Source organism: Mauremys mutica, chromosome 1 (genome assembly GCF_020497125.1).
Source record: "Mauremys mutica isolate MM-2020 ecotype Southern chromosome 1, ASM2049712v1, whole genome shotgun sequence".
In the NCBI taxonomy this organism is placed as follows: Eukaryota; Metazoa; Chordata; order Testudines; family Geoemydidae; genus Mauremys; species Mauremys mutica.
Window position 1 is genome coordinate 301,454,051 of NC_059072.1, and position 21,076 is coordinate 301,475,126.

At 39.5% G+C, this 21,076-nt stretch overlaps 1 protein-coding gene across 1 annotated transcript in view; it reads right to left on the reverse strand.

Moving 5' to 3' along the window:
- VWA8 (von Willebrand factor A domain containing 8) overlaps positions 1-21,076 on the reverse strand; it is a 282,235-nt gene that overhangs the window by 45,035 nt on the left and 216,124 nt on the right. Inside the window, exons 35-37 of the mRNA XM_045012690.1 lie at positions 19,508-19,709; positions 14,804-14,885; positions 11,344-11,548 (exon numbers count right to left, since the gene is read on the reverse strand). Coding sequence (XP_044868625.1) covers positions 11,344-11,548; positions 14,804-14,885; positions 19,508-19,709 — 489 coding nt within the window. The remainder of the gene's footprint in view (positions 1-11,343; positions 11,549-14,803; positions 14,886-19,507; positions 19,710-21,076) is intronic.

The following is a 21,076-nucleotide window of genomic DNA, read 5'->3' on the forward strand; positions in this document are numbered from 1 at the left end:
TGGATTTACCTACAGAGATGACAATTATCTTGTGTTCCTGCAAAAATGGCACAACCCCTTTAATTTTTTAAACTATATCATGAAATTCTAGCAACACATAAGCACTATGTCTCTAGTAAGAAAGCTGCATAAACTCTGAAAAATGTACCCACGCAGATCTGAAAATGCTGAAAGCCGTTTCCTCTGTTATATGATGGTTTGGTACATACACAGTATATTGGTCAGTCATAAATAAAACAGGATTATGAGGGAATCAAAATACTTTTTTTAGTTAATCATCTTAACCCTATCGCAAGCTGCACACACTGAAACATTGAGAAGACACGGAATCAGGCATCTTGTTCTACTTCAACATGTTCTGTATTTTATTAACATGTGTAAATTCCATTTTTTATCTGTCATCACCACAAGTTCCAAGTCATTTTTTTGTTTGAAAGATTATGAGGTCATGGCTTTCCTAACATGCTGTTCCACCAAGTAACAAATGACTACAGCATATAGATTGTGGCAGAAATACTTCTCATTCTCTTCTCAAAGAACTCCTAATTAGTTTCTAATTACATTGTTTGGCAGTTTATTTTACTACATGAAAAAGAAACCATGCTAAATTAATGCTGAGTCTTTTAAAATTATTGGGTGAATCTGTCACATAAATGAAAGACTGACAGTACTGCTTAAAGATACAGGGCAAAAATTTCAGAAGCATCTAATGACTTAGGAACTAAGTCCTATTGACTTTAATTTGTTACTTGTGACTTAGGCCCTCTTATAAATTTTATCCACTGTGTGGGACAGCATTATGTGAGCCCATGTAGATCTGCCAATGTACATCAATTCTTGGATACAATATTGCTGCTATTCCAAATGCCGATGATAAAATATATTGTGACTTTTAGCGATATGAACAAACATCTGAGACAAGGATGAGTCTACCATAGTCATTTTCATTTGGGATCTAACCAGGATTTGAACTCAGGCTTTCAGAGTGAAACATTTAACCAGATTCAAGAACAATGTTTGACCATTTTATATTCCTGATCTCACCAAGCTGAAATGAGAACTGATTTACTCGAAAAATGAGCATCTCATGTACTAACTTGGATACATCTCAGAATACAGTTTCTTTTAAATTAGCCCAGAGAGTCAATAATGGGAACAGAGCTGAAGGGAAGCCAAAGATTCTGATTTGCAAACAAGAGGGAGATTTTACGTGCAGAAGAAAACTTGAAAGGAACTGCATATGAAAGCAGAAAGATGATGATTTTCCACAGCCTTGGGCCTGCAAGCTAAACCAAATGTCAAATTTTCCTTAAGAAAGTACAGATCTGAGATATCATAGCTCAGCTTTGTGGAAGAGACTGAACTGCTGGCTTTGTTTTACAGGTGAGCCACCTACGTCTAGTATTACTGTAACATATTACGTGATCTAACATTTTGATACCTTGTGTCTTTACAGTGATTACAGAGTAAGTTCAATAATGGCAGAACTATTTTTGTTTGATAACGTGTCATCACTCTAAGGCCACACCACTCACTGGTACAGATACTTTGAGCAACAGCACTAAAGGATGATTTGTTTGGGCAACAGATTATTTTTGCAAGCTACGGTCTCCCACATTTCTAGGGGAAGGAAAGAGGCACTTTGTACTGGATCTGCCTGCTTTAGGAGAAAGCTGGGATTGTTCCCACTTACCCTTTGTCTCTCTTCTCTAATTAGTTTGTAAAATCTTCAGGGCAGGGACTGTCTTTCGTTAGGCGTTTCTACAGTGCCTACAATGAGGCTCTGATTTCAGTCTTCATCTCTTTCAGAGTCCCTTGTTTTAGCCCACAGAGTAAAATTTGCAGGAATTTGGGGTTCTCCCCACCTGGTCTGACTCTCACAAATATGGTTATTCCAAATGCATGGATACTTAACAGGATGAGAATCGTTAGCGTTTTTAGCTCACCGATACCCTCATGTGGTCAGAATAAGCAATTATTCTCATAAAAGAAAAATATAGAAAATGTTACCCTTTCAATTAATGAACAAGAAAGTCTGTAGCTACATGTAGTCAACGATGTCATTTAAATATCTTCCCTTTTATCAGATACGAAGGATTGCAGCCATGTTCCGCACAAACTTCATGATAAATATGGCATTTAATGTCATAGGCTCATTTTTCAAGGCAATGTTAAAGAATAAAACTCCCCTCTACCCCATCAACACTAACTGAAAAATATTTCAGACAAAGGATAAAATTTTCCAAAGCACTTAAGTGACCCTAACTCTCCTTTCAAAAAATATTACAAGCTCTTAGACCCTAAGTCTAACTGAAAATGGGACTTCAGCTTCTAAACGCCAAATATCAGAGAGGTAGCCGTGTTAGTCTGGTTCTGTAAAAGCAGCAAAGAATCCTGTGGCACCTTATAGACTAACAGACGTTTTGCAGCATGAGCTTTCGTGGGTGAATACCCACTTCCTCAGATGCAAGTCACTTTTGAAAGTATTTGGGAGCTTTTTATAATTTTACCCCCAGTTCAACAAGCTGGGTTCCAAACTGAGTTGATGCATGTGAGCACAAGATTGAACCAATGTCTTTTCTGGGTGTAGAGCATTTGCAAGTTGCAATCATATAACAGTCATTAGGTCTCAATAACACCTAACTCTAGAAGTAATTTGAGCAACTAAGCTTTTTTTGTGCTAAACTTCCTCGAGCAGTATAGTATTTTACAGCTGCAGGAAATTAATGGAAATAATAAATGAGTTGGATAAAAATAAAAGTATTAACCCACTTAAAGGGTGAATAACTTACTATAGAGTCGCTTATGCACAATTGAAGAGAGGAAGGAAAAAAGGATGCTCCAGGACTTCCTGAAAATTATGGAGAATTGAGTATGCAACTACAATTTATCTGCCCTCAGACTACACGAGAGGAAAGGGGGACATCTCAGGGGATAAAGGAAAAGACACTGCCATTAAAAAAAAACAACAAAAAACTCTCTAGGATTCTTTTCCTTCAATAATACACTGAACTTAATGTTGTTCTGGATTTACTCCAAAGTAATTAAGAGTAACTCCCTTGAATTGCATTGTAACTATGTGCAAAATAAGTGTTGCCCATCTTTGGATCTCGAAGTGCTTTACAACATTAATTAATATACCATCACAGCACCCTGGTGAAGTAGCTATCAAGCCCATTTTACAGATGAGGATACTGAGGCACAGACTACTTAAATGACTTTCCCCTGACTCCAGCTGGGGTTCCCAGGGATGCTGCTGCAGAGTGGGGATCTTGTTAGACCCCTTAGTCTTGGTTCAAGCTAGGGGTTCAGGCACTGATAGGCTTCCTGTGGAGCTGTGAAGCCTGAAACACCAGCAGGTTTCCAATGGAAACCAGTCTGTGTTGCAATGAAAGTTTTTTCAAATTTGTAATAGATTTAGTGAAACATTTTACTACAAGGCATTGGCATTTTTCAATGAAACTATGTTTCACCTGAATTTCCAATGACCTCTACTGGGAATACAAGACTGAAGACCCTTAAAACTAATCTTTCCTCAATGTGTGATGAGGTTAAGGATTTGCTGTCTTTCTCTCCTGATCAATCATTAGTCTATGAAAATTCTCATTTTAGGTTTCTCCCCCTCACTTTTTTTCTCCCATTTCTCCCTGCAGTTTGAACTATTGCTATTTACAATTACGAGTCTTAGATATTGTTGCTGAATTCTAAAACTTTTGTTCTCCTGACTCTGAAGACTAGGTCTCTTTAAGGCTATGTCTACAGTACAAACTAAGGGTTTGATTTCCTCTGCCCGTGTACATATAACCATGCTAGCTCTCATCGAACTCTGGGAGCGGCAGCGGAGGCATTGCTGAGCTGTGCTGAGTAAAAGCTACAATATTTTTTTTCTGGGAGGTTGCAGTAAATTTATATCTTCGGACGTGTTACTGGTAACAGATTAATTCAACCATACTTGGGGTGCATATTTCAGTGGTCTGCATGCACTGTGCCGCATATTTTAGTGCAAAATGTGAAGATTACAGAATGAAAAGGAGAGTCTCTATTAGCGCTCACATTTTCTAATATATTTCAAATGTTATACAGTGAAACTAATTTATGGCTTATTATTCACTTGCAGCTAAATCTTGCACCATGTATGCAAAAGGTCCTAAAGGCGGGGGAAAAAAGTGCTTTAGTTTTGGTGGGCTGAGGACAAGACAGGAAGGATGAAGGGAGCCTTCAAGTGTTCCGTGCACCCTAATGGGTAGGGGGACTTGGGGAAGGAGCTAGTGGATCACAACTGCACGGGTCTCAGAATCAAACAACCCTGGGAGAGGCGAACAGGAGGTTAAGGGGCTACTGCAGTCATGAGGCTCCTCTTTTTGGTGACTGGAGGGCACTCTATGAAACCCTACAGTGGGCAGCCCATTGGCAGAGTTTTGACCTTTAGGAGTTAACTCTTGCAAGGGAAAACAGATGTATATTTATTTTTCATGTAACTATATCGCCTACAAATTTTAATGTTCCTTTAAAAATATCAGTCTGAAATAATGTGGGTCTACAAACACTATTATACACTAATCGCAACTGTCTGGTTATTTTGTGGCATTGTTACATGGCAGAGTTAAGATTGTTTGGATGCCTTACCTGTACATTTCCATACCTTAACGTGCTTGGATTTCTTGTAAGTTTATCCCTACCTCTGAATTTCCTGAGTTTATAATGCTTATTTTTGGGATAATAAATTACTGATGTTACTCAACTTTAACAGTTTTTATGAGAGTATATATATTTTAAATGTTTCTAAGTACACAACTTGCATCCATATTTGTTCACTCACAATTCCCTCAAATCTAATAAATGTCAATAAATTGTTTGCAGAAGAAAGCTTGAATCTTGGGGGGCGATAATCTCACTATGCAAAGCTGCCAAACCCACTCAAACGCAGTCTAATCAAGAGAAGCTCTCTCATTATTGCATGATTTCTCAGTTAGGGTACATCTACACTGCAATAAAAAATCCATGGCACAGCTGCAGCTAATCCAGGTCAGCTGGCTCAGGCGGAGGGGCTAAAAATTGCAATGTAGATGTTTGGGCTTGGATCTGGGCTTGGGCTGGAGCCCGGGCTCTGAAACCCTGCGAGGGGGAGGGTCTCAGAGCCCAGGGTCCAGCCTGAGCCCCATGGGCCCAAGTCAATTAACCAGGGCTCTGAGATTCTGAGACACAGGGTTTTTTTATTGCAGTATATGTGCACCTCTAGGCACATAAAAGCAAAGGGCATTAAATTGTTTAGTTATTGGTGGAGGGGATTGTTAATTATTGTGAACAGAAACATATTGTCCTTTTCAATGTTTGAGCTGGGCAATATGATAAAATTAGTTGGTATTTTATGTGGCTATGTTTAAAAGACATCATGTTCTCTGACTTGTTCTTTTGAGTGCTGTGAGGAGAGCTGTGAAGCCATTTTGCTTTGCTGCATATTAATTTGAGAAAAATCAATTTACTCAGTTACCTTGAATTTTGCTCAAACTGTCTATATTGTACTCTTCACAATAGCAAGCATGTGCTTTATGCTCTAGCTCTGAGTTAATTGGTCTTGATACCCCAGATCTGGCCACATTACAACATAAAGATTTAACATCCAAAGTCTTAGGCAATCTTTTGCAGGCATTTTCAGTTTCTTCAGTGTGAGGATGTCAGGACTCCTAGATTCTATTTCAAATTTTCCTACAGATTTGATGTGAACTTGAGCAAGTTACCTGACTTCTCTTTGTCTTGGTCTCCCCATATGCAAAGCGGTGATAATACTTACCTCACACAGATCTCATGAAGAGTAGATATGCCTGTAAGGTTCTCTGAAATGTGAAGTATTGTATAAGGATAAAGCATTAACTTTCCCAGTTACCTGGGTAAAGGCACAGCCAGATTCATGTTTTGTGGGAACACTGGTTGAGTGTCACATTAATAAAGTGCCAACTGGCCAGTACTGAGGCCAAAAAGACCATAACCCTCCATGATGTTTCTCTTTACTGAAAACAAATAAGTAAAACAATCAACCATTCTTGAGAGGGATGAGTCCACCATGAGGTGTGGTGGTTGGCACAAAACACCTCATCATGGTGTACAGTGGGATGACCAATAGTCTTCTGCGATGTCCAATTTAATGGGAGCATGAAGATAAAGATTTCTTAAAGTTGGTTGACAAAAGTCTGAATGTCTCTACAGAGTAGAGTAGTGGAGGGTTGGACATTTGCCTGGTTTGGCCTCTCTGCCATGGGCAGTAAGAGGGACCCGAGGGAGGTTTGTGGCTGCTCTGCACTTTGTGCCCTCCAACAGAAACTGCTCTTCAGAAGACTATGTGCATGAGATGCATGTGCACCTACGATGGGATGCACACTGACACATATTTCAAGAAAAAAACTCTACTCTCCAACTACCACTGTTTGGGATAGAGCAGCTCACTTCAGCAAACACTCGTGGTGCCCAGAGCACAGAAACTGCCTTGAATCTAATGGACAAGTTTTTATGGTGGTATTGTATAGATTGAGACTGAGAATTTGGCCACATTTCACAATGGATCACTTAGCAGCACAGCTACAAAGACAAAAATACCATGAAGATACGAGAGTGCATTGGCCAGATGTCTCTGGTAAGCCACCAGTGGCAGCGTAGTTTTGGATTTTGGGGGTCTGCAATGTGTGGGAAATTTTTTACACATCTTTTGCAATTTTTTTAACCCAAGCACTTTATTTGCACTTGTATTTACCAGGGACTGGTGTTTCAGATGTTTTATTTAGGCTTCTGAAAGTGTTAACATTTTGACTATAATTTTCTATACATGGAAGTCTGACCCTGAGTCTAAGTAAAGCAAGTTTCATGTTCCAGTTTTGGCAGCAATTTACAACAGTAAAATGTGAAGAGTACTGACCACATGGAATGTTGCTAGATGACAACTTATCAGAAATGTGTAATTTATTTTAATTCTGTATTTGGAGATGGAAAGCTAGCTCTGAATGTTTCAGGTATATAAAGTACCTGATGTATAATCACAGATTATTAAACTCTGTGCAACTTCTAAAATGTATCTCAAAGCTTGCTTTTATATAAATATTGTGGTGTGAGTGGAGGAACCCTCTATTCTGAAGTCACTGAAAACTAGATGGGACATAAGATTCAATATTGTGCTATAGGAGACAAACAGGCACTGGTAGAATTGAATTCTATTTCTAATGTCTAGGTTTGCCCTCTAATAGCAACCAACTAAACTTACTGAGGGGTCTATGTACATTGCCCTAAAACATTTAGGGTATATGTGTGTGTGGGGGGGGTTGTTTGTTTTTTTAAATGGGTGCCTAAAGGAAAGCTTTTAAGCCCATACTCAGGCACCTCATAAAGTGCCATATTTTCAAAAGCGCTGGACTCGCAGAACATCTAGTAACTCCACTGACATAAAGGGGTGCCCAGCACTTTTGAAAATCTGGCCACTTTACTGGGTGCCTAAATATAATCGTGGAAGCCCAACTTCAGACACCCACATGTAAACATTTTGGCATATTATATAAAATCCCTGACACACACAGAGTCCAAACATTTTATGAAATAGGGAAAACTTACAATTACTTTTAACAAGTAATTTTACTTTTAGAAACTATTTTTTGTAGCCTCACAGTTTCAGCAGCTTGAACACTGAGTGTATGTACAATACGAAACAAATATTGACAGATTTGAAGGCTAACAAAAGATTATACCACTGGATCCCAATTGATGAATACAAAGGCAAAATGGAACAGTTGTGTTTTTGCCTAAAACCTATCCATATTTGTTTAGCCTCCTGGACTGCTGTAGCTAAAGAAAGTTCAGAGAGAGTCCTTGTTGACATTTTATTTAAATACTGTTTGCTTTCCGTTTGTTTGCCCGTTTATGTGCATACTGCCTAGTTCTGAGGTTTAACGCCTGCTTGCGGAAACCAAAGCACAAGTCCAGAAGCTAAAACTAAAACTAGTTTGGAGGCCTGTCCCCAGCTATCAGAACATACTTCCTGTCAGAGACTTCTCACCATTTTGCTTCAAAGGACAGAACCCTTGCAGACATGTTGTGGTGTTTGGTGGAGGGGTCAGAAATATCTCATTAAATACCCGGGAAAAGTCCAACAACTTGAACAAATGTGATTGCAAGGCACTTTTGATTCTTCACATGTGTGTATTAAGCAATATTTAGATGCAGCTTTTTTAGCAGAGCAGCTTGTCTGTATCTCCTGAAGCCAAAGTTAAATTCACATTTCTTATTTCTTGCTTTCAGATACGGTAATAATTTTTACTTTTGATAGGGGATAACTTGAGAACATATTATGCATTGCAATATCATCCCTTAGCTAATGAAAATAAATACCATGTATAAAACAAAGCTATTACGTCTATGTCCATTAAAAGGCTAACCTCATATGGAAAAAGTGCCTTCTCACTTCCCTACACCAGGTAAACTTGTATTTCACAATGTGCACATATTGTGTGCCAACATCTTTTTTAAAAGATAAGTTAAATGCTAAATGCTAAATTATTTACTTGCTGCTCTATAAAATGCTGTATGCTGAAAATAATGCATTTTGCAGCAAGTGTGATTTGTAAGTGTGGTATAAAGTTGAAAAATGCGCAGAAATGAATATGGTCTGAGTTTCCAGACCAAAATGTGGGGTTTCTTCTCAACCTTTCAGTTCAAATCAATGTTATATAATTTTAAAATCTGACAGTGCCCTGACAGGAGACGTATTATCTGCATTGTCAGAAGGAAGAAGTAGATGTGCTAAGAGGACTTTTCTATCTCTAACTTTTAGAATCTTAGGCCTGGTCTACACTAAAAAGGGGGTTCGAATTAGGGTACGCAAATTCAGCTACGTGAATAGCGTAGCTGAATTCGAAGTACCCTAATTCGAACTACTCACCCGTCCAGACGCGACGGGGTCGAACTCCACGGCTCCCCCGTCGACTCCACCACCGCCGTTTGCAGTGGTGGAGTACCGGAGTCGACCGCGGCGCTTCAGGAGTTCGAACTATCGCATCTAGATCAGACGCAATAGTTCGAACTCCGAGAAGTCGAACTCACCGCGTCGACCCGGACGGTAAGTGTAGACGTACCCTTATAGCCAACAAAGTGGCAACATGTCTGGTAGTTAGGAAGATTTGGTGTCAAGAGAACTAAATTCTATGACTAACTTGCCACTGAGTTACTCTGTGAGCTTGGGAAAATCCTGTAGCCTTTCTGTAATACTTATTACTCAATGTTGTAATGTGCTTTGACATTTTCAGATGAAGGATACTTCGCAAGCACAAAGTAGATTTTTTTAAAAATATTCATCTGAGTTGACTGAAATTCTAGTAATTCGATGAGACTGAATCAAAAGAGAGCTACAGAACAAACTAATTAAAGCCAGTAATCCTGACACTGTTCTTCTAAGATAAGGACAGCAATATTTTGCTATTAACCACATCAACCAAAAACAATGAGGAGTCTGGCACCTTAAAGACTAACAGAGATTTATTTATAAATATATATATATATGAATAAATCTGTTAGTCTTTAAGATGCGACCGGACTGCTCGTTGTTTTTGTGGCTACAGACTAACACGGCTACCCCTCTGATACTTGATACACCATCAACCAAAATGCTTTGATTAAAACCGACTATATTTGGCCATTAGATGGCACTAGCACTACTTTACTGACAATGAAAATGTCTGGCATTGGTAAAGCAATAAATAACACAAATGTGGTACTGGAAGAGTGTTTTCTTTTCTCATGACTTTTATGAAAGGCATTCGCTGAGCTCCAGTAACAAGAACAGGTCAGTGGTTGCACAAATTTCTATAAATGCAGAACATCTTGTAGAACGGGAGTTGGGGGTAGGAAGAGCGAGTGAAAGGAGAATTGTACTTTCTGCCTACTACATCCAATTTATACTTTCGGGCTACTGGATCTCTTGAAAATAATGTGGAAAGATTTTATTTAGAAAATCTTAAATCTACTATCACATTTGAAAGTGCTAGAAAAGGGGTTATACAGATTGATAACCGAAATAGTTATAATTACATATAAAGACTACAAAGAGACAAAAAGGGAGTACCATATTTATGGCCACATGGGGCTATATAGAGGTGTGTATATATACTGCACAGCATGGACACTTGGAAATTTATGACAAAAGCTGGGATTGAACTCAAATCCTTCTGAATCTCCTGTCCTACTGATTCAAGTATAGGAAAACTTCTTTTAACTAACAGTCTACAGATTGAGACATTTGAATAGTGCTGATTCTGTCCATTATATTGCTGTAGTGCACATACACACTAGCTGATTCAGGTGTGTATATATTTTGTGTGCGCACGCATGCCTATACACACACAGTACTCACAGATATTTATATTTTTTTTACTTACATATTGTATATTGTAATTATCTACAAATCTATTCAGCAATGGAATTTGCAGACACTTATAATTTGGCCCAATCTGCCTAGATTCTCATGGGGACAGCAAAAGACACCACTCTCAAAACTGGACCATTCTCCTGAAAAATTTAAAGTCCCTTTTCCAAAGTATGGAGGTGGTACAGCTCTTAAAATAATTCCCAATAATTTCTCTGAATATTGGAAAAATACCTATTTTGGAAAGCTATCGTGAGGCAGAAAGCAAGCTTGGAAAATTTCAGCCCAAATGGTTAAAGTCTAGTAAAAATGCAAACTGAAAACAGGAGGATTTCCTGGAAATGTTAGACAACTGTAACAACAGGCATCACTACCAGAACATAACAGCCATATTGAGACAGACCGATTGTCCATCTAGCCCAGCATCCTGTCTTCTGACAGTGGCCAGAACCAGATGCTTCAGAGGGAACGAACGGAAAAGGGCAACTTCAAATGCACTATCCCGTTGTCCAATCCCAGCTTTTGACAGTTGGAGGTTTACGGGTACCTGAAACATGGGTTTTTGTCTTTGTCCATCTCAGCTAATAGTCATTGATGGATCTATCCTTCATGAATTTATCTGATTCATTTTTGAATCCAGTTATACTTTTGGCCTTCAGAACATCTCCTGGCAACGTGTTCCACAGGTTGACTGTGCATCGTGTGAAGGAGAACCTCCTTTTGTTTGTTTTAATCCTGCTGCCCACTACCCGCTCCACCTATAATAAGATCTTAAAGGACACCATGATTTTTTAATAAAAAGATCTATTTGATTTTTGTTGCTGGTCTAGGCCTAATTCTACTTCATGATACTTTTCATCATAATTTATTTTTTAAACAACCTAGAAACTTCAACTCACTGGTAACATTTTGTTAATGTTTTTAACTTGTGATTTTTAAAGTCCTACCTGCACAGGTCTACCATCCTCTTGTCCAATCATGTTTCTCCAGTCCTGCAGAGAACGCTGTAGGCTGTCAAGTCCTGTCTCCCAAAGCCTCACACTGCCGCCCATATCCACTGTAACCAAACCTACTTTGCCCAGTGGCGCCAACAGAACATCTGTGTCCGAGATCTTTAACAGCCATGATGTATATGGAGAGAGAGACACTGATCTGAAAAATAAAGCCAAATATGGTTTATCTAACAGTCACAATTGACACTAGAGAGACTATTTCAGTAGCCATGGTGCCAATTTTAAAAAATACCCTTGAAATTTGAGCAAGGTCACAGAAAGGTGTACACTCATGAATATGATCCATCAACAATCCAAGTGAGATCAAGACTGGACCTGGCAGTCCCACTATATTACCCAAAGCACACCACATACTGGAACTAGATAGGGTGGAAAGATGTTTCCATAATACTGATAGCTGAATAAAAGATAGCTAAGATAAATGTAGCATGGAATATGCTGTATAAGTAACCTCTATCTCCAATCTATTTTTAAGGAGATCAGTCCTCTCGTTTTAGAGGAGTGGTCAAACTTTTTGGCCTGAGGGCCACATCTGGGTATCGAAATTGTATGGTGGGCCATGAATGCTCAAGGGGTTGGGGGTGCAGGAGGGTGCTCCAGGCTGGGACCCAAGGGGTTCGGAGGGTGGGAGGGGGATATCAGGGCTGGGGCAGGGGGTTGGGGCACAGGAGAGGATTGGGGGTGCAGGCTCCAGGCAGCGCTTACCTTAAGCGGCTCCCGGAAGCAGCGGCATGTCCCCCTTCCAGCTCCTACATGTATGGGCAGTCAGGCAGCTCTGCGTGCCGTCCCATCTCCAGGTGCTGCCCCTGCAGCTCCCATTGGCCACGGTTCCAGGTCAATGGGAGCTACGAGGGCGGCACTTGGGGCAAGGGCAGGGGCAGCGTGCGGAGCCCCCTGGCTGTCCCTACGCATAGGAGCCAGAGGGAGGACATGCCGCTGCTTCCAGGAGCTGCGTGGAGCCATGGCACATACAGAGTGGGGCAAGCCCCGGACCCTGCTCCCCAACGGGATCTCGAGGGCTGGATTAAAACGTCTGAAGGGCCAGATGCGGCCCTGGGGCCGTAATTTGCCCATCCCTGTTTTAGAGAGAACAAGGGGGAGTGAAATAACCAGGTCAAACAGGAAGCAAGCAACACAGAAAAACTGGAAAATGGAGAAGTTGGGCAGAAATCCAAAAGAGCATTTGTATCCTAACTGTTATAACCTCTATGAATGACCTTCATTCAGATGCCAGCAGCAAATTTATTAGTGATCCCAAACTTATCCTGCTGGGAATTACAGGAAGGCTCAGAGAAGCAAAATAAAAAGATATGATACAATTATCATTATAAAAATATTTAAATATTTGGCAAGGGAAAACACAATTGTACAAAATTAATGGGAAAAAACACAACTTAGCAACTTTGGAAAATAACTTGAAATAATACGGAAAATTAGAAAATAAGAACTGGTTTACACACTAAGTGGCACCGATTTAACTAAAGGTGTGAAGTTAAACTGATGTAAGCCTTGTCTACATGGCAAGTTACTGTGCGGGAAGCCAGGGTGTGAATCTACAGCGTACCAGCTTGCCGCACAGTAACTTACCGTGCAGACACAGCTACAGCTCACAGAAAGTCTTAGGCTTACTACTACTTGAAATCGTAGTATGCCAAGCTGAACTCCAGGACTTTCAGTGCACTATACCTGTGAAGCAATAACATTTGTTATTTTAACTATATTAAATATATGGTGTAGCAACTAACATACCTAGCTTTCTGTAGTTAGGAATGTTTTAGTATATGTATACGTTTGGTGTTATAGGGTATTAGAAATGAACCCTTAAAAAGGAAATGGAATTTTATAATCTATTTGGACCTTTGTACATATTTTTTAAAACTTTAACAGGCAGAATTAATGTTGACATAACATGTGGTATATGTAATTTCAGGCAGAATGTTACCTTTTGGGGGACGTTTTGGGAGTTCGAAAATAGGGCTTATAATGGAAAACTAGCTTCAATCTCACTTATGAAGCAACTATCACTGCTCCATAGTATGAAGCACCTCTGGAACCAAAAAGGTTCTGAATATAAGCTACCCACCCAAATTTGGAGGAAAGCCCCAAAGAGGACTTTCATCTGTATTACTATGAATTCATACCTTTTAACCAATGTGCTGCGGCTCTGCAAACACTGCATTTCCCTGCCAAATGCTCTCTCTACAAATTGATAGGACAAAAGATCTAGCTGCAGAATTGCTCTTTGGCTGAATATATTCAGCACATTTAGGTTACGCAAACCATGAGAAACATGGATGAACAATCACTTTTAGATAAAACTATACTGTACTATAAATAGAAATGTAGACTGCTCATTTACATAGTAGATTCCATTAAAAAAACTAAACTAAAGAATGTTAGTGATGCAAAATGAAGCACTCAAAATTCAGGAAATAACAATTCCATATGTACCCTCAAAGTTCAAGTGGAAGGAAGCAGAACACATTAGGAATCTGGCCTCATTCCATACATGCCCTTAAAGATCATATGGAATGAGACAGTTGTTGTTTTTTTTTAATCAATATAATTCAGTATTTCATACCTTTTGGTTACACACACATGCACAGTACCAATGAAAAGTTGGGAGACTGTTATTTAAGGAAACCTTGATCATTGTGAAAAATGACAATTCATAAGCAAAGTATTATTTTAAAATTATACTTTGCACTCGTTGAAGTAGGCTGTCAGGTACTGTAGTGTGGAGGCCATACAATCTATCTAAGGTACTCATATGGACTCACAGTTTTTAAAATATTTATCATCCAACATCCCTGTGAGGCAAGAAACTGCATTTTACTGGCTGGGAACTGAGGCAGAGACAGACTTAAGTGATTTGCCCAAGATCACACAGGAAGTCTGATGGAGCAGGAACTTGGAGCCCAGGTCCTCCTACCACTGAACTCTCTTTCCTCCCTATATAAGATCTTAGAGTGAGAAAAATGAAGAATAGAAGGGAGAGATGAAAAGGGAGAAGGAAGGAAGCAGGGAAGATGAGGAGAGAAAGGGTGAGATAGAGAAGAGAGGAAACGGGGAGGGGAGAAAAAGGAAAAGAGGACGGTACCTCTAATATCAATTGCTAACACCAATTTTTTCCAGCTAATGGATAAATACAACTTTTCAATAGAGGGGTACACCATACACAGCTGCTGAAGAGTTCTGCATATTTGAGTAAAAATTACTTTCACAACATTAAGTAATCCAACAGGTAATAAGGAAACAGTGCACCAAAAACCCACCCAGGTGTCACATAAAAAAAAGTAAGAAAAGCCAATATCTATTCTAACTAAGAGAGCTTAATGAATTGTATTTGTTACTCCTACAAGATGAGGCTGTTTTACTGATGGAAATCAGATACCTGGGAATAGGGATGTATTTAAGTTTCTTTGAGTTAAGGTCTGTTACTTCCAGATACCCAGCTGTTTGCGGAGGAGTGATATCTGCAGATAGATAAATTTGTTAAAGAAAATTACTTTAGCTGCATTATTAATAAAATATTACATGTGTATTTATCAGATTAAATTTAAACATACATTAGATAGGACATATCAGAAAATGATAAGCTTTCAAATTAAATGTAGGTCTATACCAGGGGTTGGCAACCTCTGCCAAGAGGGTCGCCAGGGTAAGCACCCTGGCAGGCTGGGCCAGTTCGTTTACCTGACGCTTCGGCAGGTTCGGCCGACCGTGGCTCCCATTGGCCGCGGTTCGCCATCCCAGGCCAATGAGAGCAGTGGGAAGCCGCAACCAGCACATCCTTCGCCCATGCCGCTTCCCGCAGCCCCCATTGGCCTGGGACGGCGTACCGCGACCAATGGGAGCCGCGGTTGGCCGAACCTGCTGATGCGGCAGGTAAACAAACTGGCCCAGCCCGCCAGGGTGCTTACCCTGGCGAGCCGCATGCCAGAGGTTGCCGACCCCTGGTCTATACATTGCAATTACTGAATTTTATTACTGAACTAATAGTCAGAAATCAGGAGGCTAGAATAATAAAAGAGCAACGTTGTATAGTGCAGTGGATGTCAAAACAAATAAAGCTCTGGTCACAAAAATGCCCATCAGGCATTATTGCAACCTTACCTATACCATTTCTTTTACCTGTCATTGAAGATAATGCATATTGTTCATCCCACTGACAGTACACCTGGGCAGCATTTCAAAACACAGTGCTTTTAAAAATCTTGAAAATTGCAAGGACATATTAGCTAATTTTTTTTAATTAAACCTGCTGCCTATTAATTTAATCGGGTGACCTCTGGTTTTTGTATTGCGTGAAATGGTAAATAACACATCTCTATTCATTTTGTCCACACCATTGATGATTTTATAGGCCTCTATCATATCCCCCTTTAGTTGTCTCTTTTCTAAGCTGAACAGCCCTAATTCTTTTAAGTCTCTCCTCCTATTCAGAGCATTTATGAATATGTTAAACAATACTGGTCCCAGTACAGATCCTTGGGGAACCCTGCTGTTCACCTCTCCCCACTGTGAAAACTGATCATTTATTCCTACCCTTTGTTTCCTTCTTTTAACCAGTTACTGATCCAGGAGAGGATCTTCTCTTTTAACTTACTTTGCTTAAGAGCCTTTGGTGGGGGACCCTGTCAAAGGCTTTCTGAAAATCCAGGTATATTGTATCCTGGATCACCCTTGTCCCCTATTTATTGACCCCAGCAAGGAATTCTAATAGATTGGTGAGGCATGATTTCCCTTTACAAAAGCCAGGCTGACTCTTTCCCAGCATATTGTGTTCATCTCTGTGTCTGATAATTCTATTCTTTACTATAGTTTCAACCAATCTGCCCTGGTCTGAAGTTAGGCTTACCAGCTCATAATTACCAGGATCGCCTCTAGAGGTTTTTAAAAATCCGGTGTCACATTAGCTATCTACCAATCACCTGGTATGCTGTAAGTTATATACCACAGTTAGTAGTTCTGTAATTTCATATTTGAGTTCCTTCAGAGCTTTTGGGGGAATACCATCTGGTCCTTATAACTTATTCATGTTTAGCTTGTTCCAAATCTTCCACTACTGACACCTCAGTTTGGGACAGTTCTTCAGAGATGTCAACTAAAAAGATGGGTCTGGTGTGATAATCTCCCTCACATCCTCTGCATTAAAGACCGATGCTCCTTTAGCATCTCAAATCGTTCAGTTGCCCTATGCATTGTTTGGCAGGCTTCCTGTTTCTGATGTACTTAGTTTTTTGCTTGTTAGATTTCGTGTCTTTTGTTAGTTGCTCTTCAAATTCGTTTTTGGCCAGCCTAAGTATACTTGTACACTTGACTTGCCAAAGTTCCGTTTCTTTCCATTTTCCTCAGTACATTTGACTTTCAATTTTTAAAAGATGTCTTTTTGTTTCTAACCACTCTGTTTAGACACGCTGGTAGTTTTTGGCCCTGTTTTTGTTTTATTTGAAGTATACATATCGTTTGAGCTTCTGTTACGGTGTTTTAAAAAAGTTTCCATGCAGCTTGCAGGCATTTCATTCTTGTGACTGTTCCTAGCATCTTCATTTTTCTGCAGTTCTCCTGTCTGAAGTGAAATGCTACTGTGGTGTGTTTCTTTGGTATTCTCGTTCCCCACGCCCCCGGGATGTTACATTTAATCATATTATGGTTGCTATTATCGAGCGGTTCAGCTATAGTTACCTTATAGACCAGATCTTGCCTACACTTAGGACTATATCAAGAATTGCCTGTCTGCTTGTGGGTTCCAGGACTAGCGACTCCAAGAAGCAGAAATTTTATCTCTGCATTCCATCCTGAAGTAACATGTTCCCAGGCAATATGGGAATAGTTGAAATCTCCTCTTATTATTGGGTTTTTGTATCCTCTCTAATCTCCCTGGGCATTCCACAATCATGTCACCATCCTGGTAAGGTGGTCAGTAGCATATTCCTACTGCTATACTCTTATTATTGAAACATGGGATTTCTATCTATAGAGAGCGACAAAGAGTCCTGTGGCACCTTATAGACTAACAGAAGTATTGGTGCATAAGCTTTTGTGGGTGAATACCCACTTCATCAGACGCAGAAGTATTGGAGCATAAGCTTTCGTGGGTGAATACCCACTTCGTCAGACATGCTCCAATACTTCTGTTAGTCTATAAGGTGCTACAAGACTCTCTGTCGCTTTTTACAGATACAGACTAACATGGCTACCCCTCTGATACTTCTATCCACAGAGAGTCTATGTAAATAAGATTTTTACTGTATTTGACTCTATGCTTTCTTTCATATATAGTGCCATGTCCCCACCACTCTGACCTACTTTGTCATTGCTATATATTTTGTACCCTGGTATTTCCACATCCCATTGATCATCATCATTCCAAAAACTTTCTGTGATGCCTATTATATCACTATCCTAATTTAATACCAGGCCCTCACCTGCACTCATATATTTAGACTTGTATTTGTATACAAGCATTTATAAAATTTGTCAATATTTAGTTGCCTGCCTTCATGTGATGTGGTAGAAGTAAGCAGTTATTTTAAATTCATACCCAATAAATGATGAATGCACAAGTGCATGTTTGCCCTCAAGTAGCCCTAATTACACATCCTTGCTTTCAGACTTAAGTATATTACTGAAATATGACATGATCCCTTACCTATGTTTATATATTGAGGGCACAGATCTATTTGGTATTCTTTGGAGAGTTAATTAATTGCTATTTTTCTTTTTAAAATATATATAGCTACTATCCAAGTTACCAGTTCCAATAAAATAGAGAACAACTTCTTTGTTTGCTGCTGCTGGTACAATCTTGACAAAATGTATTGCACCGTGTTGGAATCTGGCTGAAGTATTTTAAATTCTTAATAGAAATGGAACGCTGTGTGCCAAAACTGACCAGTTACCGGGGAGGATGGGAAACATAGGGCTACACACCAAATTCAAGTTATTCCAATTTGGCTTGATACTTAGAGCAAACGTTTTTTGTTTTTTATTATAACAAATTGCAACAGTTGCTGCATCAGCATTCTACAGCATTTGCTCATGCATAAAGCCAAGCTTACAGTGATTTTTAATTGTTTTATATGCAACTTTCTTCTGTTTCACATGACAACTCAGTTTCACAGAATAAATGGTGTGAATAAGCAACCTTCTGCTACTTATACAAGTTCAAGAAGGTAAGAGGCATGTATTTTATCCCTGCAATCAAAGTAGATTTCACACATCAGAATGAGTGAGTCAGCCACAATAAAAGCATTTTAATCATTTGAGTGGTTTAAAAATAAAATACACTTAAATAATAACTTAAAATAAAACACTAATCAATTTAAAAAGAAGTACATTACATTAAAGCAATCTGTTTTTATTAGGGGAGTTATATATAAACAGTGCCATCATTCATCCACAAAATATAATAAATAGTCAAATGTGATTTTCCTGGGAAGCAGATAAGGAAATACAATAATATCCCATTTGGCAGATGAGGAAACTGAGGCAGATATGTTAAATGACTTCCCAAGGCAACATGCGAATCAGTGGAAGAAAAGCAGTTAGACTCAGGAATTGCAAATCTTTTGTTCTATTATGCCACCTTGCATCCATGGATGAGAAGGCACTTTACAAACATTTGTGGATTTAGCTTTACAATGGCTCGATGATGTACTGGCACAGAGAAATGAAGTGATTTGCCAACGGCTACACAAGGAATCTGTAGCAGATTTACCTGTGCCTGAACCTCACAAACATCCCTTCTACCTTAGAGCATGCATATGCACAGATGGCCACAGAGTCATGTTAACCAAGACACAATTAAGATTAATTCCATTAGGATTAACTCCACTAGGATACCTGTTCTGTGGGCAGACAGATGACTTAATTCCCTAATCTTGCAATTTTGGATCTTCAATGTGCACTAAATTCATTCTAGAATTGGTAAAATGTGTGCAACTCCCCTCTTTCTCTCCAAATCCAGTTAGGATTTTACATGTTTGCTTTCTGATTCTTTAAAGCACGTTATAAACATACGGCATGAGTACTCTACAATTAAAAGAAAGCCTTCATCTACAGTTGATACAGTTGAAATAAGGTAATCTCTTACCTTTTGGATAAAGTTCTTTCAAAGGGACGTCTCCAGGTGCTAAAATTCTGACTATTTGATTAGTAGCTAATAAAGTCACACAATTAATTTGTTTTGCAGCTCCAGTTTTACTGCGACTCCCATAGTAAAATGGATCAGAAGGAGAAGCATGTCGGCTGCCCAGCGAGGAGCCTCTCTTCCAGCTGTACACCTCATTGGGAGACTGAGAGAGAGATAAGGTAACTTGAGGACTTCAGTGAGCAAAGACTTGTATAAAGCACCCTTTAAACAAATGGTCTGGATAAGCTCCCATTTCAAATCAAACTTAAGCATTTTGAACAATTCTCAGTTCATGCCATGAGAGGTAGAAGAGCTGGCTGTGTCTGTCTTTGAGGGAGCTTCTACTGACAAGATGCGTGAGCTTCTACTAACATAAGAACTGCCATATTGGCTCAGACCAAGGCTCATCTTGCCCAGTATCCTGTCTCTGTACCAGACCTTTAGGAAGAGTGTACAGAACAGGGCAATTATGGAGTAATCCACCTGTCTTCCACTCCCAGCTTCTGGCAGTCAGAGTTTAGGGTGATTCCAAGCATGGGGCTATGTCCCTGCCATCTTGGCTAATAGCCATAGATGGACTTACCCTCCATGAACTTATCAGGTTGTTTTATGAACACATTTGTACTTTTGGCCACCATAATATCCCAAGGCAGAGTTCAATGGGTTATTTGTGCATTGTGCGAAAAAGTACTTCCCCTTGTTTGTATTAAACCTGCTGCCTATTAATTTAATCAGGTGATCGCTGGTTTTTGTATTTTGTGAAGGGGTAAATAACACTTTTTTCTATTCACTTTTGCCACACCATTCATGATTTTATAAACCTCTATCATATTCCCCCTTAATTGTCTCTTTTCTAAGATGAGCAGCCCTAATCCTTTTAGTGTCCCCTCATATGGAAACCGTTCCATACCCTTAATCATCTTTTTTTGGCCTTTCTCTAAACCTCTTCCAGTTCCACCATATCCTTTTTGAGATGGGGTGACAAAGTATTAAAGGTGTGGACATACCATAGATTTATATTGTGACATTATGGTATTTTCTATACCTTTTCTAATCGTTCCTAACATACCGTTAGCCTTTCTGACTGCTGCTAGGCTTTGCGCAGGAGCTTTCAGAGAACTATCCAAGGTGATTTCAAGATCTCTTTCTTGGATGGCAACAGCTAATTTAGAACCCATCATTGTATAAGTGTAGTTGGGATTATGTTTTCCATTGTGCATTCCTTTGCACTTAACTTTGAATTTCACCTGCCATTTTCTTCCCCACTCACCCAGTTTTATGAGGTCCCTTTGTAACTCCTCAGTCTGTTTTGGACTCAACTTTGTTGAATAATTTTGTAGCATCTGCACACTTTGCCACTTCATTGTTAACCCTCTTTACTAAATCATTAATGAATATATTAAGCAGCACAGGCCCCAGTACAGATCTTTGGGGGACCCCACTTGTTCACCTCTCTCCATTGTGAAAACTGACCATTTATTCCTACCCTTTGTTACCTTCTTTCAACCAGTTACTGATCCATGAGAGAAC